The following is a 27,792-nucleotide window of genomic DNA, read 5'->3' as shown; positions in this document are numbered from 1 at the left end:
GGAATAAAGAGGAAGGAAAAGTGGGGAAAACTGAAGAGGTTCCCATGCTGCTTTTCCCTTCACCTTTGGTTTGTGACCAAAGGTGGTTTGGTTTTGGACACCGGGCTGTGGGAAGTTCATGAGGGTGCTTGTTGTCCTGGGGATTTCCAGCCTCGCCTTGAGAGGCAAAGCTTTCCTCACCTTAGGTAAATGCTAAGAGAGCACCAGCCTTGCAGGGACCCTGCTTCCTCCAAGCCCAAGTGAGGAAGTGGAGCAAAAATGCAGAGGGGAAACCCTCTGCGTCTCCTTCTCCCTCCTCCCACCCAACTCCACTGCCAGATCTCTGTGGCTGCATCTCACCCGTGTGTGGGAGAGTTCATCTATCGAGGGGTCAGCACTGGGAGAGCTTTTCCACACCTTCGAGGGGGTGGGGAGAGTTTTGAGACCTCGGAGCCTTGCTGGAGGTGGTGGTCGGGGCTGGGAGTGCGACAGGTTTGGGGTGAGCTGGTGATTCAAGCAAGGGTGTTGCTTGTACCCCAGGTGCTGCTGAGCCCCGGGTGACCCTCAGGAGCTGCACATCTCTGCATTGCCCACCTCTCCCCAGGGCTGAGAGGATGTGAAAAGCAGCAAACTGTAGCCCCAAACCAGGGAAAAATCCAATTGTTACCGAGCACTAAGCTGAGGACTCAAGCGGAGCAGGAACCTCTGGAGATAACGCCGTGTCTGTGTGTGCCTGTGTGTCTGTGTGTAAAACAGCCTCGCCGAATCCCCCAGCTTTAGCAGGGCTTTGAAAAAGATCTGGGTGGTGATTCAAAATCCAGGTTATGACCTGTGACCTTTGGATGAGAAATTGTTGCCATTTAGGATGTGTTAGGAGGTCCATCCTTTTCATCAAATGCGTGTTTCTTCTTGCTGCGGGAGGCAATCACACCGGTATATCATTAACTCGCAGAAAAGGAGGCTGTAAAAGAAGTTGATGGGGGACCTTAGCCCACACCCTGCTGGGGTCTGCTCGGAGCACAATATCCCAGCGACCATGAGATTAAGCTAAAGAGAAAAGTGAAAATGCTTTTCACGATTCACACGCCCTTTAGATTGTTTTATTAAACCATTTGAATAGGGATTTCCCTTTCGGCCGACAACGGGGCCCGGCCAATGCATAGTTCTAGGTTGCTATGACTTAGTTGGTGCTGGCTAATCACAAGTGAGGGCAAATTTCATATAAAATATCTCGGGCCATTGTCAACCTAATGCGGCGTGACAGTGCCAGCACAAAGGGGGATTCATTCACCCCAGCAGGTAATAAGGACGATTTGCCATACCAACCAGGCAGTCTCGAGGGGGGCTGTCAAATACGATCAGAGCAGCGAAATGGAGCCTCACATTCCATTCTCAGGTGGGCGAAGGCGATCCTTTTGTTCAACCGTGTTGCTTCTGATAACAGAATACAATTATATTCCTTTTTTTTTTTTCTTGTTTCGTTTTTTTTTAATTTTTTTTTTTGCTTCCCTGTATCTTACTGACTGTTGAGGCTGTTTAGCACAGGAGTCTTTGAGACTTGCCTTCTTTTTCTTGCCTTTTTTTTTTTTTTTTTTTCTAATTATTTTTCGAGGCCAGGAGGGACCCCAATGATCCTTAAACCTGCAAGGCGCCCCGGAGAATTTCACCCCAGTCCTTCCCCGCTCTTTCTCCTCCTTCCCCTTTCATTAAGGGCTCTGTCCTGCCACAATGAGCGCCCTGTATCTCCGCTAATCACCCCCGACTGGCACACAGCTTCCTTTTGTCCGGAGCCTCCCAGGGATGTTGGGGAGACGAGGTAATTTCGGGGCGGATGGAGAGGACCGCGCTGCTCCAGGACCATGGAATATTCAGGATAAGGCACTGATGGGATGGCGGGAGGGGGGGATCAGACACCGCCCGAGTGTTTCACACATGACCAAGCCGACAGAAAGGCAGATGAGACACGAAGCAGGGTAGGTAGGGAGACACACACGGTGATGATTAGATCAGCAGAGAGATAGGGCGATACAGAGAGAGATAAGGGCTGTTTGCTTTGCAGCTATCAGACTCGGGTTACCGATACCAGACCGTCCTGCTGATTTGCCTATCTTGGGGGTCTGGTTACCTGCGAGATCACCTGGGGTTGTTTTGACAGTCGCTAATTAATGAGAGCATTCCAGCCCTCAGCCCAGCCTCGGCTCAGGCTCCCACGGGGGCTCGGAGGGCAGCAGGGAGCACCAGCCCCGCTCCCAGGGCACAGGGCTTGTGGGCTGCCCTGGCAATCTGGCTCTACCTGTTTCAGGTACAGCCTGAAAGGTTTGGAGGTGCCAGAAAGGTTTGGAAGTTTGAGCACCGCGCCGGAGGGCGCAGCTCGGTTGTGCTCCGGTGCAACGATAACCATGAGCTACCAACAAAGTGAAAAGGAAAAGATCCCATAATTCAGATGTTTTGGGGAAACTTGGCCTTCAGGATTTTACAAACTGTGCTAATCCAGCCTCCTTCAATCCAACATTCCCTCTTATCTGTATCACCTTCATGTTCCCTGGCAGGAATTGCCCATTTAATAATTTCCCTCCAATGAGCTGAATCACAGCTAATCTGATCAAATGTCTTTTTAGGGCCTTTCATCTTCCCAGGGATGTGTTGACACTAGCACAGCTGGTTCAGAGGAAACAAGAACTCAATCAGAACTCCGTTCAAAACACAGATGGAACCCAAACCTAACCTTTCCTTTCAGATATGCAAAAGTGTGGTTAACTTCTTGTTATTATGCATTTGCATAAGTCTTTGCATTTAGGGGCCTGATTTTTAAGTGGTTAAAAAAGCCAAGCAAACCCTGGAGCGGGATTTTGATGAGAAACTGTGCAGAATCAGCTGGGCCCGGAGCTACCAGAGCTCTCTGTGAAGAAGGGGACAGGCTGTGGTGTCACCAGAGCCATGGGACAGCTCCTGGTTGGCATCACCTGCTGTGCTGTGGCTGCTGCATTCCTCCCAGAGCTCTTGGAGCCACCCTCATCCCGTTCCAGGGAAAGCCTCGGCTGCCTGAGCCTCCAAGGACGGCTGTTCTGGCAGAGTGGGCTTCCCTAGGTTTGGAGAGAATCCCCCGAGGGAATGCTGCTGAGGAGGAGGGGGTGTGACACGAGCCAGGCAATGGCAGCAGGAGCTGGGGTTTCGCTGGTGAGTGACTCCAGACCATCCTGGCCAGTCTGTAGAGCTGTGTGGAGACTGGAGCTGTGGACTCCCCATCCCTGGAAATGCTCAGGGCTGGGCTGGATGGGGCTCTGAGTAACCTGGGATAGTGGAGGGTGTCCCTGCCTGTAGCAGGGGATGGAATGAGATGACCTTAAGGTCCCTTGCCATCCAAACCATTCTGTGACTCTATAATTCTCTGATTGCAGCCTTCCAAAGGGCTCTTTGAGGAATGCAGCCAGTGATCCCTCTGCATCCAAGGGATCCCAAGCAGCCATTTAGGCTCTGCTCCCATTCAAAAGTTCCCAAGTAATCAAGGTCTTCAGGATAAGATTGATGGGTGTTTATGTAACTCTGGACACTTCCAGAGCTGCTCTGGATCATCTTGGAGCTGCTGCCAAGACCTGTAACCAGATGAGGCGCTGCTTAGAAAGTCTCCATGTGAGAATAATGGAATAGTTTGGGTTGGAAGGGACATTTAAAGGTCCTCTAGTCCCACCCCTTTGCAATGAGGTGGCCACAACTCAGCCCAGAGGCAGCTCGAGGTGCTGAGGTTCTCCTGGAAGGCCCCATGGATAAACAGCGATCCCAGCATCAGCACCACGCATGGGACAATAAAGCATGGTGCAGCAGGGGCTGAGGAGAAAACTCCTGTCTTGTGCCCCTCCCCTGTGAAATGCTGCAGGCTGGAATGGTGCCCAAAGCTCAGGCTGGAGAGTGTAAGATGAACTTTCTGCCCATTGCTTTCAAATGGGGAAACTGAGGCAGAGCTTTGGAGTTCCCCATGCCCAGAGAGGCCCTTTGTGCAGCACATGAATCCCACTGGGTGAGGCAGTCACCAGGCTCTGATCTTCCCAAAACCTCTGGAGTCTCCTCAGAGTAACCACAAGGGCTCCCTGGCCGATGCTGCTGCGGTCGAGCAGAAAATCGGGGTCAGGGCACTCGGTGGTTCAGGCTTGGCAGTGGCACCAAGGAAAGAAACAACAACTTTAAAGATCTCAGAATCTCGGGGTCTCTTCCTTAAGCTTTCACTTAGGAAAATATTTTCCAGCACAACCTGGATGAACACTGCTCAGGCTGTAGAATTTGGGAGTGTGCTCTGTGGAATGAGTCTCCCTCCCACCAGGAAGCCTGACTTGTCCCCTCCTGTTATAGTCCTCGTGCTGGGCACATCCGAGGCCACAGCTTCCATCCTAATGGGTGGGAAGCAAACAGCAAGGGTGGGACAAGGACCCACACTTAAGGAGTAAAGGGGTGATTGAGGAGGTGCCAGGTCTGAGGTGCTGCAGGAGACCAACATGCTGAGGATGGGTCAAGGGAAATGGGAACACTGGAAACAGGGACCTGTCCAGAGGGAGGCTGAGGGAAGCTGGAGGTTGAGCCAGACTTATGGTTCTTTATCTGAGATGGGATCCTGTCTTGCTAAGATCCAGAGGAATGTGAGCAAACTGAAGCTCACCTGCCTCTGAGGCTGCCAGAGCCAATGTTTGGTTTCCAACGTTCCCAGTATTTTCCCCTCGAGCACTGTCAGGGTCCCAGCAGCTGTGACACCCCTGTGATCCTCCTCCTCCTCCTCCTCCTCTTCCTCCTCCTCCCCTGTGATGGGAACAGCTCTTGTTCCCCTCCAGCGCTTGGGCACTGTCTGTGGATGGATCTGTCAGCCAGCGTGTGCCAAGGAGTTCCCTGGTGCTGGGCCAATATTTAATAGTTCTGATTGGCAAATGATTTCCTGCTTGGTGATCACTCAAAAAAAATAAAAAAAAAAAAAAGGCTTTTAACATTTTTTTTTTTTCCTTTTCCCCACCTTCACTCTTTTCCCTGGGGAGAAATATGTCCTGTGAAAATGTGAACCTTTGTTTCTTGGAATGGTTTAGGTTGGAAGAGACCTTTAAAGTTCATCAAGTCCATCTCCCCTGCAGCGAGCAGGGATCCCTTTCCAATAGATGAGGTTGCTCAAAGCCCCACCTAATTTCACCTTGGCTGCTTCCAGGGGTGGGGCATCCACCACCTCTTTGGACAACCAGTGCTTCACCACCCTCATCATAAAAAATTACTTTCTGATGTCTGGATCCACACCTTCTTAGTTTAAAATCATTACCCTTATTTTAGTTCAACAGCCCCCACTGAGAAGTTTCTCCCCAACTTTCTTCTAAGCCCCCCAAAGAGCATCATAAGGTGGGGGACATCATCCCCATGCCCTGAACTCTCAGTTTTTGGCTCTCAGGGATCTGCTGGCCAGCAGGTTTAGCCTCACTGAAGGACTGTAGTATCCTCTGCTGGAATCTGGGACAGCTGGGCTGCCCTGCTCCTCCTGCACGTGGATTTCAGAGCCAGCAGGAAATGCTGTCTGTGTTGGTGTAAGCCAGCAGTGATGCCTCCATGCGCTTTTGGAAATCCTGGGAGCTCTGACTCACCAGTCCCGCTGGATTTCACTCCTGCTGTTCAGAAAGGAGCTGTGCCTGCAAGGCTGTCAGAGCCCAAAGAAATTCCTTCTCCCAGGGGCCATCAGCTACTCAACAACCGAGCAGGCTCATTCAGTATTAATCTTTTCTAGGATTCTTCTTTTTCATCCAAAGCCATGCAGTGTGAGCTTTCACTCAAGCCCTTCTGGTTTATCTTCATGGAAGTATTTCTGGTGACCCTTTCCTCAGGGAATGGTGCAGCTCTGCTCCCAGGGAAGCAGGGAAGGTGTCTCCCTTGATGGATTCAAGGAGGAGAGCACAGTGTGCTGAGAGCTGCTGGGTGGTGATCTTTGTACTGCAGTCAAAACCCAAATTCACCTCACCTCAGCCAAAGGCTGAGCTTCCAAAGCTCTTCACAAATTCCTCACCACCTTTTTCTGCTGGACAACACCTCCCAAAGCCCGTGATGCCAAAGGTGCAGGAAGGACCACAGGAACCAGGGAAAACTGAGCTAGGACGGGCCCCCGTGTAAAAGGCTGCTCCAAATACCAGGAACACCAGGTTGTTCCCAGCTTTATTTCCAGTTTCTTAGTTCTTAGGGTTTATTTAGTTTATTTGGTTGTGTGTTTTCCCCTTTTAATCCAAAGTCAGTGTAGTGTCAACTGTTGTGCAAATCCTAACTGACAGCTGTGGGTTTATATCCCCTCAAGCCAAGGAGGGAATTGAAGACATTTCTCACACTCCCTCATGTTCTTAGGGAGTCTGTCCTACCAGAAAAATGTTGGAAAGCCTTTGCACCTTCCAGCCCTCCAAGGTGGATGTCTCAAGTAGCTGGAGCTAGAGGTACCTTTCTGTAGACTTTTAGCTTTGAAAAACAAAGCTCAGAGAAGCCAGCACGACTCCTCCCCACAGTCCTGCTAAACGGATAAACCATTTCTTCTATTTCACTCCATTTTTAGCAAAATGCCTCTCCCAAGGGTACTCCAGAAGTCTGTGGTGCCAGGAATTCAGGGCTCACAAAAGCTGAAAAGTTGAAAGCCACACCTTTCCAAATGTGGAACAGGGAGCAGGATCCTCTCCTCAAGAGCAGACATGGCTGGGAATTCTTTCCTTCATTGTCTGGGACAATTCTGTTCTTTTCCATGTTGTTTATACATTATCCAGCCCCAAAAGGCACTAAGTCAGTGCTTCACTCCAAGGACTCTGTTTCAAAAAGGAAATATTTAGGGTGTCAGGAATGGGGACAGCAGGACTGTTACAGCATAGATGTGGTAAAAAGGGATTTTCAGAGCAAAATAAACCATTAAATTCATCCTACTGCATCACCATATTCCATCTTGCCACATGTCTGGGATGCCTACCTGACCTGGGGTTAATAATTTTGTCATTCAGGGAAAAGAAGTCACTGTCTGGGCAGAAGAACACATGAGAGCAGTTTTCACATACTGGACAGCTGAGATATTTATGCAGTTATTAATTTGCCTTCCTCATCCCACAATCTGAGAACCCTCTGCTCGGCTCCAGTTCCTTCTGCCTACAATTCTGAAGCCATTACCGAATTTAGCATTGCAGACTCCTGGGGAGATAAGCAGGATTGTCCTCGGCTGTACAGATAAGGAAGCAGAAGCACAGAGTGACTAAAGGATTTGCCCAAAGTCACACAAAAAAAAGCCCTGTCACAGCAGGAAAACAAATCTTAGGTCACATCATCCTCAGGCCTCTGGATTATCAAAATTAAACTACTCAGCCAAGTGTTTTTGCATCTCAAGATGGGTTTGGTGCTGGGACAAGTGGTCAGAGAGGTTCTGGACAGGATTTTCAGGGGACATTCAGTTTCTCAGATTTCAGCTTGGGCTTCTTAGGGAAATCCTTTACAGAAGGGACCAGTGACTTGGAGACCTCTGCTTTAGGGGACACCCCTAAAGGCCTTCTGTATGTCTCAGCACCTTTTCACTGATATTCAATCCCTCCAGAATGGAGAGGGAACTGTGGAATAGCACCAGACATCCAAGTCTCTGGGCCCTGCAGGGAAATCCAGGAGCAGGCAGGAATTAAACGAATTAAAGGAATTAAAAGCCAGAGCTTTGGTGACCAAAAGAAAGCAGTTAAAATGCTCTGAAGTCAGCATCCCCGTGAGATATTGCTCCTCCTGCCAGGTGACTTCCCAGCAGCTCTCCCCAAGCCCTAAGGAGCTGCTGTCTCCTCGCTACCAGAACCACCCAGAGAGGAATGAGGCGACCTGACAAATACACGGCACTTTCCTGCTATCTTCGCTAAATCTCTTGCATTTTTATATGGCACCTTAATAACCCCTCATTTCCATTACAAGTGCATGCTTTCCTCCTGCTTATCTCCATCTCCATCCACTCCTTCTCCATTCCTGCAGCCCCGCCGCAGGCGGCTGCAGCCCGGGCAGCCGGGCAGGGTCAGGGATGCCTGGTAGGGGCAGGACAGTGCCGTGGCTCCGGAGGTGGCAGGACGTGATTCACACCGTGGCAAAGCTCCATCTGCGTCAATATTGAACCCGGTGCCTTAAGTTAGGGCTAGGAGATGTTAAACCCGGTGCCCTAATTTCGTGGAGTCATTAAGAGATCGGCTGCGACTTTCTCAAGAGGCAAACTCCTCACCTCAGTGCCCCGGGGCCAGATCTCAGCTCCTTTTCCCTGCCTGCCTGCATTCCCTAGGTAGTTACGATCAGATACAACGCGATTTGCTTCCTGTTGTGTGCACTTAAGTGGTGGCTGCATTTCAAAAGCAAGGGAGTGATTATGTCCTATCCAGGCTGTAAAAGGCGCTGAGCGCTTTCTGGGAAGAGAAGAGCTCGCTGGAATTGCTGCTTCTTAAGGAAAATCCCATCAATACCCTCCTGGCTTTCAACAAGGGCTAAAAACTGTGGAGAGTTGAGGTGATGGGCCTGAGATTTAGGGTTTGGTCTCTACAGCCAAAGCTGTCTGCCTGGAACTGCTTGTTCCGAGTCCTGGCAAACACAGGAATTCTCCAGGCTGTGCAGCCTGAAGCTCCCTGGGGTTTGGTGAGCTCTGCACCTGGACAGAATCATTGGATCGAAGGATCCTTAAGGTTAGAAAAGACCAACGAGGTGACTGAGCCCAAACATGACCCCAGCACTGCCAGATCCACTGGTATCCCATGTTCCTAAGTGCCATATCCTTTTAAATCCCTCCAGGTGGTTCCAACACTGCCCTGGGCAGTGCCTGTGCCTGACAAGCCCTTCAGTGAAGAAAATTTCCCTAATATCCATCCTAAGTATCCAGATTTCCCTAGTATCCAATCCTTGACAGAACTTGAGGCCATTCCCTCTCCTCCTGTCCCTGTTCCCTGGGAGCAGAGCCCGACACCCCCGGCTGTCCCCTCCTGTCAGGGAGTTGTGCAGAGCCAGAAATTCCCCCTGAGCCTCCTTTTCTCCAGGCTGAGCCCCTTCCCCAGCTCCCTCAGCCTCTCCTGGTGCTCCAGATCCTTCCCCAACTCTGTTCCCTTTCCTGGACATGCTCCAGCCCCTCAATGTCGTCCTTGTGGTGAGGGGAATGCACAGGGGAACACCTTTGTGCTGAGCCGATGGCTCCTGCTGAATCCAGCTGGGATCCACAAACCGTGGTGTCCCAAGCCACGGCCCCCTCTCACACCCACACAGGAGAAGTTTTCCTGCACAAACACCATGGCTGTGGACATTTCCTTTTCGGTCCAAGCTTGGCAAGACACAGGGGGTCTCCACGGGATTTGCAAACATCAGTTCAGCACCTACAGCACCTTCCCAATAAGCCAAAGGCCCGGATCAGATCTGTCCTGAGCAGAGGAAAAGGTGATTCCCAAGAGATGAGAGCTGACCTAACCAAGGAACGTGCTTTAGTCGTAGTCAGAGGAAAGCACATCATCCTTGTCTCTGAATTGGAGATACCTGGATTTGATGGATGGACCACCTGCTGGCTCAGGAATTACCTGTATGGTGGCACTCCAGGAGATGCAGTGCTGTTCCTTGGGGGTGGTGCTGGGACTGGCACTGCTTGCTGGGGACGTGGACAGCGGGATCCAGGGATGCAGTGCGATCCAGTGCTGATGACACCAGGCTGAGTGGTGCAGTCACACGCTGGAGGGAAGGGATGCACCCAGAGGGAGCTGGGCAGGGTGGAGATGAGGGTCTGTGCAAACCTCATGAAGCTCAACAAGGCCAAGTGCAAGGTCCTGCACAAGGGTCAGGCCAATCCCAATTCCAGACACAGGCTGGGTGGAGATTGGGGTGAAAGCGAAACAGAATGTTGGAACTACCTGATCTTTAAGTTCCAATCCAACCATTCTACAATTTTATGGAAAGGTTTCAAGATTAGCTGGGCCACGCTGGGAAGATGTGGAAGGTGTGTCACCCTTTCTCTGGCCAGACACTGCACCTTCCACCTCCCTACCAGATTTTAATGGCATTCACCCCACCACCTCATCTCACTGGCATCTGTGAGAAGCCTTTTCAGAGACTCCAGAGCTGGTCAAAAATGTCCTTGGAGACCTCATATCAAGCTGTCTAGCCCCAGAATTTGGTTTCTGGATCCCACCTGGACTTAGGCCAGATGCAAAGTCCCCAGTCCTGTTTGAACAGGACTTTCCTGTTCATGCTCAAAGCTGAGCTTTCACAGTCAAGAACTGCATGGTCATCATTTGCAGGATGCTGGGATCCTCCAGGCTGGACAGATGCTGAACAAGGGTTTTTCAAAATCACACTGGGGACCTGAGGCTTCCTGTGTTTTCCTTTTTCTGTTGTTTTTTTTTTTGGTTGTAGCCCTCGGTGACTTAATAACCTCCCCACGTGCCCTGACAAACATGTTCCAGGACATTGCTCATCCCTTCAGCTTGTAAGTTCATGCACATTATGGGATTTGCATACTGTTGTATTTGGTAGCCTTCCCAAAGCAAAGCTTGAGTTCTTGCTTAAGCCTTCAATCCAGCCAGGACTGCTCCACAGTTGTGATTGCTCCCCAAAAACACATTGACTTTTTGGCTTGCTGCATTGAACTCTCTCCATATTAGTAAAGCCTGGAAGCGTCTGGAAGGCAAAGATTAAGCCAAAATGCCCAGGGAAAGCTCAGATCAGCAAAATATGGTGCAGGGAAGGTTTGAGTGGTTTTTGAGTAGTCAGCTGATACAAAGCTCAGTAGAAGCTTTGGTGAAGTTGCATCAACTGAAAATGTGACCTTGTGCCTTTATGGATTCATTAATATTTACATATGCCAGTGGAATCATCTGAAAAGTGTCAGGAGCAACACAATTTCTAGTATAACTGGCCTATAAGCATGAGGTGAGTGAGGAATAATACAGGAGGTTAAGGGGGGCCAGTTATCAGAATTATCAAAATTGCCTCAAGGGTTTGAGAACAGTCCTGTCCATGGTAAAAATCCCATTTTACTGCAGCCAAAAAGCAGTGGTGTTTTCTGAGGTGTGGTGTTGAACTGCACTGTCATTTCTCATGAGTGAAGAAACCAAAACTGCAAGGAGGAAGGGAAATAAAAACCTGATATCTTGGTGTATTCCCCACTTGCAAAGCAGTTTGGCAAGTTTGGTTTACGTTTTGGCACAGTGTGGAAAAAGCAGTGGCATCCAGGAAAGCCTCCCCTGCTCCCCTTCCCTGCCCAGCTCTCCCTGGGATGGAAGTTCTCCACAAAAACTCCTCAGTCCTTAACCATGACATCTCCTGGCTGCTCCCACCCACCAGCCTGAGGCAATGGGCACAGAAGGAAAGTTCATTTCCAGTCCCCTTGGCAGGGACCTTAATTAGGGAAGTGAGGAAAACCTGGGGCAGGTTCAAGGTGCACCTTGAGCACTGTCACCGAGTGAGAGGCACAGCCTCGGGGAAAAGGGGATGGAGGCTGGGGACAATTTTGGTTTACATCCTGAGGATTGAGGACATGACCATCCTGGCATTTTCCTGCCTTACAGCCAGCAACACCTCTCCATGTCAAGGAAGAGCAGCTTTACCTGGTGCTGGTCCCACCACTGAGACAGTCGTTAAGTGTAAATCTGCGTTTTCCATTTTTTTGGGAACACACCCAAATTCTGTGTGTCTGAAGCGAAGCCCGTGGCTCAGGGCCTGGCTGTGGGGTGCATTGACTGCACAGTACCAGACAGAATATTCCAGGTGCCCCCTGAAACTCAGGTTTGCACAGCTTTCTGTGGTGCCATAGCCCTATCCAAAGACCTGAGGATGACCCCAGTCAGAACTTTTTTGGCTGACCTCAGTAGCCTTGAATCAAGCCTGGTCCTGTCTGCACAGGAGCTCATTTCCTAGCAAAAGAAAACATCTTTGGAGTAAGTCCAAGCAAGACCACAGGGAAGAGGAGGATTTCCTGACCTTCTGCCATGCCCTCCAGAGAAGATGTTCACAGGACAGATCAAATCCATCCCTCACTGGCCCTTACTCACCAACTTCTCTCTTTCACAGCCACCAGGGAGTCAGCCTTTGTCCACGCCATCGCCTCTGCCGGGGTGGCTTTCGCCGTGACCCGATCCTGCGCCGAGGGCTCGGCCAACAACTGCGGGTGTGACACGCGCCACAAGGGCTCTCCTGGGGAGGGCTGGAAGTGGGGGGGCTGCAGCGAGGACGTGGAGTTCGGGACCACGGTGTCCCGGGAGTTCGCGGATGCCCGGGAGAACAGGCCCGACGCTCGCTCGGCCATGAACAGGCACAACAACGAAGCTGGAAGGACCGTAAGGACATTTAAGTTTCAACTTTCCCGTTGTTCTTTTCTTACCTGACATAATGAATGGTGGGAGGGAATTAAGTGGACTCAAAAGACCTAAATCTGGGCAAATTTACGTCACAAAATGCTAATACCCATCCTGTATAGTTCTATATAGACGTACCTGATCTGTGAAAGCACCACATAAATTCACCCACACAGATCCAAATGCCTGCCTTGGAGTCAGCTGTCCAGATCTCTTTTATAGAGGATGGATCAAGGCAGGTTTACCATGGGATTTCATCCCATCTTATGAGGATATCTAACCCCAGAAGCTGGGGATGCCCCATTCCTGGAAGTATCCAAGGCCAGGTTGGACAGGGCTTGGAGCAACCTGGTCTAGTGGAAAGTGTCCCTGCCCATTCCAGGGTGGTTGGAACGGAACAATTTTTAAGGTTCCTTCCAACCCAAATCATTCTGCGATTCCATAATTACAGTTATTAACTCAGTTAATAATGTGCTAATTGTGTCTGTTCCCTTCCACTGACTATGGAGCACCAGAAGTTTGAGTGCCATTGTCCATTCCCCTCCTCTGCAGCCTTGAGGGAGGAGAAGAGCAGGAGAGCTTTTCCATCTTCTCAACCCTGTTCTGTTTCCCAGGAAATATTTGAACAAAATTAGAGGCAGTATGACTCTGGTACCTCCTGATTAAACTTGGATCATGCCCTGAAGCTGTTTTTACTTCAAACAATCCTGGAACAAAATGTGTTGGGGAAAAAAAAGCACAAAATTGCCTTATACACAATGAATCTTTTCCCTAGATGGAATAATCCCAAAAGGGGGGATATTGCTTTTATATATATATATATAAATATCTCAAGAATAGCCCATAAATGCCAGAAGAATGAAATTTGTGGGAAACAATTTGTAGAACTGAACCACAAAGCCCTTTTTAACAGAGATTATGCCACAGCTTCTCTGAGATAACAGAGAACAAGTTAATGTGGTCTTGTCCCCTCAGCAGAAGGTCTTGCACATATCCAGGAGAACATTTTTGCAGTGAGCTGTAGCAAACACCACAGTTACTGCTGGAACACCTGTCCTCAGGCAGGCTGGGCTTTCTTGAGAGCTCCTGAAGTGGATCCTGTGAATTCCCAGTGGTGTTATCCCACCTCACACCACAGCAGAGCTGTTGGAATATAACTTTCGAAAGGGAAATACCACCAGAAACCAAAATTGTCTGCAATGGAGATGACCACAAGCAATAATGTGGTTTCCTGCAGCTCTGGCCTAAATTATCCCAGGTAACCCCAGGGATGGGGCAGTGCTGGTGGCAGTTACTGGGATACGTGGTAGGGAAAAGAGGGCTGGGGAGAAGCTGTGTGGAGTGGAAAGGAGGGATTTCCTTTAAAGTGAGAATCCTTGGAAAAAACCGAGCAAACATCCCTGTGATCCCTGCAGAGGTCTTTTTACTCTAAGTCTTGTTCCTCGGCAATGAGTTCTTCTAGGACATTTTACAGCTGTCAGAGATTAAAGAGCAGATGTCACACCATGATCTGAAATCCCACTGCTTTAGAAAGAACTGGTGTTTTCCATTCTCACCATGCCAGCACCCATGGGACAGCTCTTCCAGGCCTCCACACTCAAGTGTTTCCAGCCAAACCTGAGCCATGGGTGATGTTTCATATTAGTTCCCATAGGAACTCCAAGTCTACCGCTCTGCCAGGAGTTTTGATTAAGTTCAGCGTGATTATTCGAACCAAACCTTCTGTGGTTCTCTCTCATGGCTAATTACAACCTGCTCTGCGGTGGGTGATACTCCGTAAATAACACAGGGAAGCACCTGGTGAACACCAAGGTGCTGATTCATGGCAAATCTCTTGGACTCAGGCTGGCACTCGCCTGTTCACGTACCCAGAAATCTGCTGATCACTCCGAAAATGCAGATTATCAAGTTGTTGCATAAGGTTGTCTCCCACCTCAGAGTACTGGAGGGCAACATGTCTATTTATTTAAACTTATTTTTATAAGAAGTAAAAACAAGTAGCAAACTTCTGGGATCAATAATCACCCTCCCATTTATCCCAGGAAAGTGTTTTGTGTTGAAGCCTGAGCTTTCCAAATCAAAAGTTGGGCTTTTATGTTTTTTTTTCCTTTGAAATTAATTTAGAAAAGCCATAACCATGGTTTTAAAATAAAAATAAATTCCTTTTCAGTTTCTGAAAGTAGCCACACCAAGTCTTGAACCTTGTTCACTTAAGTAAACACAAAACATATGTAAAGGGTGGAGTTCTGTTCTAGATAGCTTGGACATTTCATATTCCTTTTATTTCCAACAGAAAAGCTGCATTTTTCATTTATGAAGGCATCGCTTGTGTAGCTTTCTGTATTCTTTGCTTCTCTGCCCTGATGTGTTTGAATTCTTTTCCTGGGTGACAACACTACAGTATTCCCACATGAACATTGATAAGACAGTAGTTAATAAGCTCAGAAATCTCCTTGGTGAAAGTTTTTGGTAAATCCTTAAATTTGAGTTGGGAATCAGAACCGGTCACTTCATAAAGTACAGAACTTTTATAGCTTATACCCAGCTGTGAGCGGGGGATTTTTGTTAACAAGAGTATAAATATATCTATTAAAACATCCATAATTCCTTGTGAAATGATGGCTAAGTAGCAGAATGTCACAAGTGGTTTAAATACAAGTTAACGTGTTCCTTCTCCCTTGCCTTCCCTCTCTTTTGCAGTCTATCATTGAGCTCATGCACCTCAAGTGCAAGTGCCACGGGCTCTCGGGCAGCTGCGAAGTGAAGACCTGCTGGTGGTCCCAGCCAGACTTCAGGGTCATCGGTGACTACCTCAAGGACAAGTACGACAGCGCCTCAGAAATGGTGGTGGAGAAACACCGGGAATCCCGCGGCTGGGTTGAGACCCTCCGACCCAAATACAACTTCTTCAAGGCCCCAACTGAGAAGGACCTGGTTTACTACGAGAACTCACCGAACTTTTGTGAGCCCAACCCTGAGACAGGCTCCTTTGGGACCCGTGACAGGATCTGCAACGTCACCTCCCACGGGATTGACGGTTGCGACCTTTTGTGCTGCGGCCGCGGGCACAACACGAGGACTGAGAAACGGAAAGAGAAATGTCACTGTATCTTCCACTGGTGCTGCTACGTCCGCTGCCAGGAGTGCATACGAGTCTACGACGTCCACACGTGCAAATAAAGCAGGCAAAACCCTTCGCCGGGCTCCGAGTGGAGAAATGGATTTTGAGCCTACTTCCTCTGAGGTTGCAGATGTGAGAGAAGTCTACTTTTTTGATATTAAAAGAATAAAAACTGGACAAAAAAAAAAATTAAAATTTAAAAGGCTAAAACTGGTTGGATAGAATAGGTCTAATGACTTCTGGGCTATCCCGAGGTACATCTGGCAGTCACACAAGTTCTGCCCCAACGCCGATGCCTCCGGCAGGAGAACAGCTTTTTCCACCAGCCCTCAACACCGAGCTGGAAAAAAGAGCATTAGCAAAAGCATGGATTTGCTTTGCTCTCACCCACCTGAAGTGATTCGTGTGATTAAGTGTCCTTTGAAAGACTTGCATCTTCCTAAGCATCTCCTTTTCCCTCAGCCAGGCAGAGGCTGTGTTGAAGAGCAGCACTGAGCTTTCAGAGGTCTCTCTGCAAACCCAAATGGCCAGACTGTGTAATATGAGCAACAGCAGCAAGAGAAATAAAAGCAGATAAATTAAGGATTTTTTAAACAAAGAACATGACTACTTCTTTTGCCTTGGAACCAGGGAAGTCTACATATATCTTAGAGAGCTGGAGAGTGGGCAAGCTCTTGATGTGAACTTTTTAGCCTAGTAGCTTCTGCCAGATTTGACATAGGATTCTGTGACATCTTTAGAAAGGGAAGGAGGGAGAAGAAGAGGGAGAGAAAGAGAAGAAACTGCTGATGACTTCCTGTAAATGCCCTGTTGGCACATAGGTGATGTGCACAGTACGGAAAAGTTCAGTGTCTTGTGTGTGAAGTGAAGAGGGCTCAGTGTGTGCTTTGAGAAGGACACTGTCCCACAATTGGGAATGCTGCTCCAGCTCTCCAGCCTGGGATGTGGCTCAGCCAATGAGTTTTCCTTGGAAATACACGGTGCAGTGAGTCCCCTGGGGCTGGACACTCACTCCTGAGCTCAGGACATCCATCTCCTCTGCACCCCAGGGAAAGGATGGAAAGGGAAAGTGTTCACCCTTCTGACATTGTTGGGGAGTTTCGTTGCCAGCAGTGGAAAGTGCACTTAGTTCATCCACTCTCTGCACCTGATACAGGCTTCCTGGGCACTTGGCAACATCCCGAGCCCACAGGTCTGGTGGGAACATGGATCTGAAGGACTCATTGTCACCCATTAATTTACATGAGGGTGAACCAACCCACCATCACCACCACACCCCGCAAGCTGGAGCAGGCTCAGACTCAAGCCAAACCTTGTTCCATACCCAATTCCTACAGCCATTCCCACCTATAAAAGTGGCACAGATTAAAATGGACAAACCCCAGATTCTGAACCAGCCCAGAGTTTGGATGAGTTTGGACACAGAGCCAAATCCCAGCTTTGCAGTGCTGGCCCATCTCTGCTGCTCACACCTGACTCCCCATCTTTGCATGTTGCTCTGCTTCCAGTTCCAGATCAGGATCACAGTTTACAGAAACAGGTCTCACCTCCTTCATGGTCATCAGGGCTTCCTTCAGGGTATCAGGCAGGAGCTCAGCCCATCACCTTGGCATTTACAGCACTGTAACCCTGCTTGGCTTGTTCCTGGTCAATACTGGGATAAATGAGGGGTGACCCAAGCATGGAGTTGCAGCCTGTTTTAGCCCCAGATGCACTTGCCCTGTGTCCTCTTTGCCTTTCCCCTGCTTTTGGGCTCCTAGCCTGGAAAAAGGACAATGGATCAGTGTTTATTCTGTCTCTTCAGTGCAGGAAGGGAAACAGGGCATGAGTTAATTCCTTTTTTATGGCAATGTAATCATGGCTGTTGGCTGGTTCACTCCTGGAAATCTTTGTAGAGAAACCAGAGTGCTCCTCTCTGCGTGTCAGCCTTTTCCCGGGCTGGGAGGGAAGAGAAGAGGAAGAAGGGAACAAACACAGAAGAGGAAGAAGGGAACAAACAGAGCTTAATCCCATCAGAGAGAAAACAGGAGGAAATGATGCCTCTGAGGACTGACTCTGAGTCACGGTGTCTCCTGGGACTATTCCTAGGCTGGTGCAGTTTATGCATCACCCATTTGTCTCAGGGCTGTGCCCAAGGGCACAAGCAAGATTTGCTTATTGATGGAGGCACTTCTATCAGTGCTTTACAAAAAAAAAAAAAAAAAAAAAAAAAAAAAAAAATGCAGTGAAATGAAAACAGAAGAGAGAGAAGGAGAAAGAAGATCAAGAGAAGCAAAGAAAAATATGGGGAGAAAATCCCCATACCTGTGATATCTGTCCATACACTGCACACCCCACTGATGGCCACACACCAAGTGGAGAAGGCAATAGATCACTGATAACTTTAATAAAGGTCAATTAATGGATGCATGACTGATTTTCATAGTGCAGTCTTGGAGAAAAGGAAAACTTAATCATGGGAGGTAGAGAAGGAAGCCACTGCAGTGGGAGGTTGCACCTGTAACCAACATCAAGAAAACAAATGCTCCAGGAAGCCAGGTGTGGGGTGGAAGACATTGATGAATTGGAGAGGATGGGATAAGGGAAGAAACATCTGATTTATTTAATATGAGACAGTGCAAGCAGCCACAGTGAGAGATGTCAGACACGTCCTACCAGGAACTTCTGTCAATAAATGGTGACCCAATAGTGAAAATTCAAATCATTTCAGGCCATGATCCCTTCAATCCATTGACTTCAGTGGGGACACATCCACAACTGGTTTTACCTTAAGATTTTTAGTCCAAGTGGTTTCAAACTCCTTCTCTTATACCACACCAGTGAAGAAATGGGTTGAAGGATTTGGCTTCCACGCATGGGAGCTGGAATCTGACCCCAGCCCATCCACAGCATGTTCACATCCACCATTTCTGCTTTTGCACCAGAACAAGCCCAGCATCACCACCAGGCGAAGCTTTTTGGGAAGCAGGGGGAAAAACTATTGAAACTGGGAATTTGCTGAGTAATTGCTTCTAGAGGTGAACAAATTTTGACTGGAACAGTGGGATTTATTTCATCTGGTCTAAGCTATTCATCTAATTTTCTGCTGGGATCGATGGCAAGAAACAAATCCAGGAGGTGATTCATTGTACTTAGGATGGTACCTGTTATGTTTGGTTAAATTCCCTCTGGGTGTGTCTCTGACTTCAGCTGCTGAGCTCAGAGTAGATGATGAGCTCTTCCATGGGTCCAGACTGATGATGTGAAGTCCACCATGAGTCAAGGAGGTGAAGCTACAAGCTGATCATCACCTGAGATGGGCTGGAAGTTGTGCTCCTTCCCTCCACGCTGGGGTCAGGCTTGAACCAGCTCAGTGGTTGGGGACTCCTCCCTCCCCACATTCAGGGGTTTTTTAACGAAGCCTATGGGTACTTGTTTGGGTTTGTCATGTAATTAATCATCTCTGTGATGATACCATGTAAGGGGCTGAGCAGCTGCTACTAAAGTCACTGAAAAACGCCTGCGTGAATTCTGTTCCTCACCCCAAGCACCCCCAGGGGTTCCAGTCCTGGGTCTGACTCTGCCCATCCCTGAGGGGGGAAAAGAGCCTGTGAGGGGTCTGGGAGCTGGGCCTGTGTCTGACCCCATGGTTTTGGAGAGGGAACTTGGGCCATTGCTCACTGCTACACGTGAATTCGGGAGGCGTCTTTGGAAAACTGAGATCCCTCTCCACTGCCTACACCGGGTGTCTCAAATCGGGGTTTCCACTGCACTGGTGAGAAAAATGTAGTCAATGATGAGTAAGGTGCCATCCTGCCCTAGAGGAGATGGCCTAAATACCACCCAGAGCTGCCTTCCACTTCAGGTTCTCCTGTGAAAACGGTTGGACCTGACTTATGGAAGGGTCTTGGCATTTCCCTCAATAATAGAAACATCTGGTGGCACATTATAGGTGCCCTACAATGTTCTGTTGGGGTCCAGATGTTGTTTCAATGGCTCAAGACCCACAGAAATCATAAACCTGGGCAGTCAGAGACTGCAGGGTGTCCAAAATGACCCAAGATGTCTTTGTGTAGGCAGCTGAATTGGGCACTTCTCTGGGAACGGTTCTGTCAAACCTTCTCCCCCATCTTGGTGTAATGCTCCAGTTTATAATCAAAATGAAAATATCATTGATTTCCCACAGATGGGAGCTGGCCATCTTCACCTCTGTGCTCCCTGGTGTCCTTCCCTTCAGTGTCCCCCGGTGAGGATTGTCCTCAGCAGATGGTTTGTACCAGGGGTGTGTCTGGCAGGACCGGGGAAAAGGGACAAGATGTCACCCAACAAAGTAACAGATGTAAAAAATAAAAGTAAAAAAGGACCATAATTCCATCCTCTCACATGCTGCTATCCAACCTCTCCTTTAACTGAACAGATGGGCTGGATGGGCCCCGTCAGTTCCACATCCAACTTATTAAAGATAGTGGAGTGACCTGCGAGGGGTGAATTTGGCCTCATCTCTTTTCTTTCTATGAAAGAAATGGAAAGTTTAGGAGTTTTGGTTGATTTTGTTGGTTTGTTTTTTTTTTTTCTTGGTTTGATTTAGTTTTAGAATTCGGGGGCTTCTCTTTCTCAGAGAAAATGAAAATATGGGGAGGGAAGTGCATGATATTTTTGTTGCTTGACCCTGGTGTATGTCTCTCAGCTGAGTATCATGCCCAGCACCGACAGTCTTCTCCAAAGCATTTTGAAGTCTCCAGAATTGCTTCCACTCCTTATGGGAAGCTTCATGTGCAGAACTAAAGCAGACAGGATTTAATTCTTGGAGGGGATTGCAGAGACAGCCACACCACAAAATCCTACATGGCACAGAAATCCCTGAGTCAGCACCGACCACGTCAGCCCTGCAGTGCTGTCGTCTAAGCTGAGCATTGCAGGTCTTCTGTATGAACAAACCTCAGAAAACAATTTATTCTGCCTCTCAATCTCAAATATTTTTGGTGTTTTCATTGCATTCAGATATATTGCCACAGAAATGGTCATGGATTATGTGACATTTGTCACTTGTGTTCATATTCTTATCATGCCCCCATCCTTCAATTGATATGCAGGAGAAACACTCTGAGCTTTGGGTCACTTTTTTTTTCAGCTTCAAAGATTGGTTTCAGTGCTGAACATCTGATGTTTGATGTTGTTGGGAATATTCAGGATTGCAGCATGAGCACTCTGCAGGAGCTGGGAGTTGTGAATCCAGTCCTGGGATCTGCACTATGGAAATGACTCCAGACTTCCCTTGATGCTTTAACAAAATCCATTTGGGAAGATGAAAGCAGGGCAATGAAAGGCACCAAATCCAACTGCCCTGCAGAAATCAGCCACTGCGCCTGCTTCCATGGGCTGCCCACAGGGAAACAACTCCTGGCTCTTCCAGAGTCCTGCTCCAGGGCTGAGGCTGCAGGGCAGGGATCACCCTGCTGGCAGTGGCACGGTGAGGGGGATGTTTGCTCAGATCTGTCATTCCTGAGCTCAAGCAGCTGTTGGGAGGAGAAGATGTAAGAGAGTGTTGGATGGTGGGAGAGAAGGTGGGCAGGAGGAGATCTAATCTCTTCTTTATACCTATAGTTTCCTATTTTTTACCTCCCTCCAAGCTAAATCTTGGCTGTTTTAGTAGTGGCTTCTCACTATGCGAGTATCTCATTTTTTTAGATTTCCCCTCTCTCACTTGAAGCAGCAGTGGCATCTGGCTGAATTGTTTTACTCATGGCTTAGCCCTTCCATCCTCCTGTTTCCTGCCCTCCCTTGTGTTCTCCAGTGAAGTTCCTGATCTGCATCTCCTCACCCCCCAGCTCAGGTCCCCGTTAACAGCTGTGGGGTGCAGATTCCTCAGTTTGATGGGAAATGGAGGCTCCTCTGGCCTCCATTTCAAAAAAGGGGTGTTTAGTCCTCATTCCTGCCTTCCCAGTGTCTTCATGGGCTTGGGCAATGCCCCCACTTTGCTGCATTTTCCAGAGTGTCTTTGGTACATCTCCACCTTGGAGGAGGAGATTTTTGTCTTTCTCAAGCACAAACAAGAGGCCAGGAGTTGATTCCCAGGCAGTGGTACCTACAGTGGGATTTGGAATACAAAGTGAGATGCTTAAAGGCAGGTATCTACATGTGTGCTAGGTGCTTAAAGCCCCATACAAGCCAAATTATGGGCTCCATTTGCCTAAACTTAGCGTTTAGGGCTGAACTAAATTATTGAAATAGGTGTCTAGAGCCATCTGGGATGCTCCAGGGTACCCCACTGGCTCCTAAAAGCCACTCTGGAAGAATGTGGGCTTCCCTTAAATCTCAGGGCATATCTGACGAATCCATGCAGCTGTTTTTCCATCAGAGATGGGTGTTTAGATGTCTGACTCCCATGCAGACACAGGCTTGTGGACATCCACAAGTGTGTGTCTGCATCCATGAGCAGGATCCCACTCCAGATTCCAAACTCTCTTCAGATTCTCTAAGGTGGGAAACTGTTCATGGTCTCAATCCTCTTCTCACTTAAGCCAACAAAAATCAGGTACAAGTGTCTCAAGGGGAGCAGAAGGCGGGCCTATGATGTAAAAATAATGATTTGAATTCACTTTGCTGCCTGGTTTGTCATGGCTTTGACCCCAAGGGAGCGTCTCTGCTCTTCCTGTTGAGGATCACATAATGGAAATGGATAAGTCCCACCTCGGATAAGTCATCCTCGGGCAGAATCCTGCTCTTAGGTGAACACCACCCAGACAAAGTTCCTGAAGCCACAAGGGTCTTTTCCAGATGATCTCCTCCTCTGTCTCTGTAGACCTTATTTTACACATATTCTGCACGCCAAGGGAGGTCTTGGACAGCCCTGCATGGAAGTGGGGAAAGTGTGAGGAGAAGCTTTCCCCGTTTCCCTTTCTTTTCCAAGTTTCTTCTTATTATTTATTAGTATTTATTTATTTCTCTCCATTCATTCCACTCCACCAAAAATCCTGAAGGCAGGTCTGCTGCAGACACTCAGCTGAGTGTCACCCACGGTTTTGAGGGATGGCACCAGGGTGTCAGAGCTCCTTCCCAACACTTGCCACCTGCTGCTACACCTTGGAAAGCACAAGAGGTCTGAGTCTTTTCAAGTCAGCCTCCCAAAAACTCCAAAAGACTTCTGTACAGATAAAATTCTCTGGTGTAGTCCTGGTTGTCCCACTGCCCCTGTCCCCAGCTGATGGCAGCCCAGCCTTCACCTCCTCATCCCAGTGGCACCCACTCATTCAACCCCTTGTGGCATCACTTTCTGTCCCTCTCAGGACCAAGCCTGCCTGAACAAGACCTGCCATAGCTTTGGACTCTCTGACAAGCCCACCAGCAGTGTGGAAGACATAAAACACAAACCTGTAGCACCCCAGGGGATTCCCCCACGGTACAAAACATGCTTGTCCAGCAGTCAAGGACAAGTATCTTCTTGTGAGTGGGATTTTTTGCCGTTGGTTTCCCTTCCCACAGACTGTCTGCCTGATTACATCTCCTTCTTCAAAGCTCCATCACTGTCTGTAACCCCTGCCCTCACCCCTGTGTACAGATTGCATGTATGATACAACCTGAAATTCCAAAGCTATTGTACAAAGTAGAATTGTCACCTTTTTTTTTTTTTCTCTCAGTATTTTGTTAAGTCTGATGATTTTTTTATGATTATTTATTTTATGAATAAATGTATATATTAGTAAGAGTATATATTTGCGGAAATAACTCATCGGGACAGTGTTGTTGCTCTGCTGTTGTGCTTGTGACCTCATTGGCTTTTACCCTATTTTCTACTGACAGCACATTAGCAATGTCTTGTAACTGTTTTTTGTTACCAGTTAAGTTTGATAGATGTGTTAACTTTATAATGAAAATTAAAAAAAAAAAAAAAGCATTAATTTTAACTTGTGTTTGGGTGCTTTTTCCCACTGTTCTGTAGTTTTGACTGGATGGTATTTCACATCACAGGCTGAAATTCCACTGGGGAGAAATAGGAAATAAATATGCCTTCCTCTTGTAGGACAGGAGCTGTGTGCTTTGGAAGAAGAAATGTCACCTGTGTTGTCACCATTTAACCCAGGCACAGTTTCTGTGGGAGGTGATGACCCAAATATGAATAAAACAAATCTACTCAAACTGCCATGAGTCCATTTCTCAGCTGAGCATCACCAGGACAGGGACCCAGTTTCTTCCTCCAGAGCAATAAAAACCCAACGTGGCAAAGAGATGAATTTTCATGATGTCTCTGGAAGGCCCTTAGATATTTTGTATTGGTTTTGCCAATTCAAATCATTCCTTCCTTCCTCTGTTACTACTTTAGGTTGTGAGCCCCTTGGACACTCCTGCAACTTCCAAGGCTGCAGTAATGCTGGAAAAAGGAATAGATTGCAGATATTTAATTTGGGGGAGATGCTGTTAACAGGTTAAATAGGGAATACCATGTTCCTTTCAGTGGAACAGCATGGCTGTCCTTCCATTGAACCTCCCATGTGCTGTGTGTGGATAAATCTGCTCCCAAAAGGAGCCCTGGAACAGCCTTCCCCATTTTCCTGTCCTCAGTGAGGAAAGGCACCCTCGTGCAGTGGGTTCATTGAGCCAGAAAGCAGCAGAGCTTCTCTTTGGAATTTTCAGTTTGACTGGATGGGGGGGAGAGGGGATGGGTTGGCTGCAGTGGGGACAGGGCAGCATTTCCAGGGGCTCTGTGCCTGTTCATCCCACTCAGAAATGGATCAGATCCCGCAGGAATTCCTGTGGCTTTCACTTCAGGGGAGTTTCAAGCCACCCAGCTTTATCTCTCACAGACCAAGAACCTCCTCTAAAACCAATCTTGATGACTTCTTTATAACTGATGGAGGGATTTAAGCACATCCAGAGATTTATCCCAGTTATTTAAACCACAGACCTGAGCTGGCATAGATCACCTTCTGGAGAAATCTGCTTTCTTACAGAGACCCTAAATGAACACATCTGTAAATGAAAAACAGCTTTTCCCTGGGAAGGGAAGTGGGCAGCACACTGGGACACCCCAGGCAAAATTTCCCCCTCCCAAAAACCCCCCATGCCTGGCTTTGAACGACGCAGGTTAAACACCACGGAAAGCTTTCAGCATTCCGGGCTCAGCATATTTTCCAGAAATAAATGATAAACATTCTTATTAAAGAGCACTTGAGATAAGCCTATTTGTTAAGCTGTGTTGCCTGCTTCGCCAGGTTTGAGCAAGAGTCTTTTTTTCTTTTTTTTTTTTTTTAACCTAAATAGGGAAAACTAAGAAATGAGTGGACATCTCAGTTACTCTCAGCTCACACATGCTATTAACCCCTCCAGATCCTTTTAGGAATGAAAGAAAACAAGGTCTTGATAACTTACTGCTGCCTCATGACCTGAACTATTTGTTGTTAGGGAATCTCCTGAAGTTTCCTTTCATTTTTGTAAAAGAGTTATTTCCCCATGGGAAGGGAGCACAAGCTATGGCCACATTTAGCCGTGGCAATGGCCTTTGCTCAAGACAACCCAGAAGTCACAGAAGTCACCTAAAACTGTTCCACAACCAAGTAGGAGACATTTCACACAAGAGCCAACCTCATCCCCAGGCACAATTTAAGGGCTGATGTGCTGCAGAGGTACCTGACAGTCAGAAGAGCTGAGAGCTCCATGTTCCTTTGAGAAACAGTGCACTGAACTTGGTGAGGCTTGGTCACCAGCAAAAACAATCACAGAATTAGAATAAGTATGGTTTAGGTTGGAAGGAACCATGAAGTTCATCTCATTCCATCCCCTGCCATGGCAGGGACACCTTCCACTATCCCAGGCTGCTCCAAGCCCCATCTAGCCTGGCCTTGGTCACTTCCAGGCAGCCAGGGGCAGCCACAGATCCTCTGGAAAACCTTTGCCAGGGCTTCACCACCTCCACAGGAGAGAGTTTCTGCTGTATCTAACTTAAATTCCCCCTCCTTGAGTATGAAGACGTTTCCCATTCTCCTATCACTACAGTTCCTGATGAGGAGTCCTTCTCCAGCTTTCATGCAGCTGCTCTAGATCCTGGGAGGTGCTGTGAGGTCTCCACAGAACCTTCTCCTCTCTGGGCTGACAGCCCCTGATTTCTCAGCCTTTCACCTCAGCACTGACTGAGCTACTCCTAAGCACACCATGGCCAGGCTCACACTTCTGGTAGCACTTCAGCCCCTCTCCTGACTGCTTTCCTTGTGCAGGCTTCCCAGCCCTGCACAAACAGTACCTCAAACCAGCCTGGGATGTGACAGATCCATAGGAACCGTGCAAATCCTTCTGAACCCGAGTCCTTTTGCCCCAGTCTGGTGGAAACCAACCACCCCCAAGGTGAGCAAGGCACTGAAAGCCTCCATGAAGTCACAGCCTTGCTACGCAGGCTGCATGGATTGCAAGGAGCAGGGCTCAGCTCGTGGATCCACTCACAGCACTGAAGGTGCCCACAGAACCACAAGCAGGCACCGGGATAACCTCCGGGTATTTCCAGCTCAGGTGCTCTGCCTGTCCTCTGGGTGCTGCTCCAGGAGAACCACGGGTCTCCTGCAGGTCTGTGTCATGTCTGGGAGATGTCTCAGACCCCCCAGGATACACCACCAGGCATTAGACACTGCAGCCAAGTGACTGAGCCCAATTTGCCTGAACTTGAGGTCTGACTTTCAAGTTCCTGTTATTGTTCATGCTAACGTGGGGGATTAATTTCGCCATAAGGGCTGAGCGCTGCCTGGACCCCTTTGGAAATCTGAATGTCATATGGATTTGGCACACACAGACCCTCTGGGAGGTCCGTGTCCTTCAGGATTGGCAGGGGGATACCCAGAGGAATTACACTGAGATACTGCAGATGGTCCTGGCCACCTGTGCTCAGCCAAGCACATGGAAAATCCGAGCTCCACTGGCTGTAACAGGAGCTCAGAGCCTTTGAGCACATGCAGGCAGCACTTTGCATGCTGCCACCCAAATTATGATGTCTTAATCTGCAAGTTGAATCCCGCTTGAGCAATCAGTCCAATCCAACATCCTTTGAAGCTGTGAAATCCAGCCGAAAGCAACTCCTGACCAGCAGCTCACCAGGCCATAAAGAAACACACTGTGACCCAATAAAATCTGAAAGCTTTGCCACCTCATTGCTACCCAGCCTGGCTTTGGAATTTGCTTACTGATGTCTTTTATTTGCAGGTGTGGAAGGGTTTTTTTCCCCCATCATGCAGTCATCTGGAGGCACATAGCCAGATTTGCATTCCACAGGGCTACAATCCGGTCTGGGATTTGCCAGCGAGTGTCAACAGGTGAAGTGTTAACTACTGAACCTGGTGGTGGTGTTAACGTGAGGTCAGCTCAGTTCCTCTTCAGGTTGGTTTCCTGCAAGGAAAGCAAGGTTAAATCCCTTTAACAGTGGTTTAAAACAGATCTGTGGTCTGGATCTGACCCTTTGGATCCTTGTGCCATTCTTCCTGGTTCAGGAACATCCCAGCACTCTAAATTTCATCTACTCTTTTGTCAAGGAGGAGGCACAGCAAGGCTGTGTTGACTACATTATACCAAGCCCTTGAACTCTCAGAAATATATATTTGCTCTCTAATTTTTTTTCCTGGAATATGTGAGAGAACTCTCTGTGTGGGAAAGAGTGCTGGTAGTGATGAAGTGCCAACTTTACTAGAGTGAGAATTTTCCTCATGCAGGAATCCGGGGAGAGCCTTGAACCTGTTTGTTCTGTCCTAATCAATGCAGCTGGTTTGTGCAGGAAGTGTCTTTCATCCTGGGAATGTCAAGATCTTTATGGCAGCATATGGAAATCCAGGTACAAGCCTCCACTCCCTATCAGACAGAGACTTGAAGCCAATGCCCTGACTGAGTCACCAGCCATCTCCCAGGGACTGATAACTCCAGCCTGGTCTTGAGCAACCCCGCTGGAATTCCGGTTTCAACAAACTGCTGCTCTCAGAGGACAAATGCCTCCCCTGGAATTTCTGTTCCTCAGGCTGCTCCTTCACAAGCCACACACCCAAATTCCAGGGGCTATCAAAAATAAAGAAGCAACTTGGGTCCTACTTACTTCTTAGACCCAAGTTGACAGAAGGGACCACACAGGGCACTTTGGTTAATTAAGATGAAGATGGGGGAGTTTTTTGACAAAGAATTGTCACTGTGATCGCAGAATGTAATGAGACACAGCCCCTTCAAACACCTGCAGATGGTTTTATCTTCCACATTGCTATGCCAGGACTTTGCAGGGGATTTCTCTCTGTTGTGATCTCCTCAGTGTTCGTTGGGACAACGCGGTGTCTCGATGAAGTGGAGAGGGCAGGACAAGTAAATAGTCATGAAGTGGGTAAGGGAAGGGCTTTGGCTGACATGAGCAGCTAAATCAATAAGGAAACTTACTCCTGGTTCAGT

The 27,792-nt window shown here is 48.3% G+C and overlaps 1 protein-coding gene across 1 annotated transcript in view; it reads left to right on the top strand.

Annotated features, from left to right (window-relative positions):
* The window catches only part of WNT3A (Wnt family member 3A), an 84,081-nt gene extending 68,608 nt beyond the window's left edge, over positions 1-15,473 (top strand). The window contains exons 3-4 of the mRNA XM_005527800.2: positions 12,010-12,275; positions 14,994-15,473. Coding sequence (XP_005527857.1) covers positions 12,010-12,275; positions 14,994-15,473 — 746 coding nt within the window. The remainder of the gene's footprint in view (positions 1-12,009; positions 12,276-14,993) is intronic.
* The last annotated feature ends 12,319 nt before the right edge of the window (positions 15,474-27,792 follow it).

Source organism: Pseudopodoces humilis, chromosome 1 (genome assembly GCF_049639895.1).
Source record: "Pseudopodoces humilis isolate 2021_Gansu_Grassland_sample_001 chromosome 1, ASM4963989v1, whole genome shotgun sequence".
Lineage (NCBI taxonomy): Eukaryota > Metazoa > Chordata > Aves > Passeriformes > Paridae > Pseudopodoces > Pseudopodoces humilis.
The sequence above is the reverse complement of the archived record's forward strand: the minus strand, read 5'-3'. Positions and strand labels throughout refer to the sequence as shown.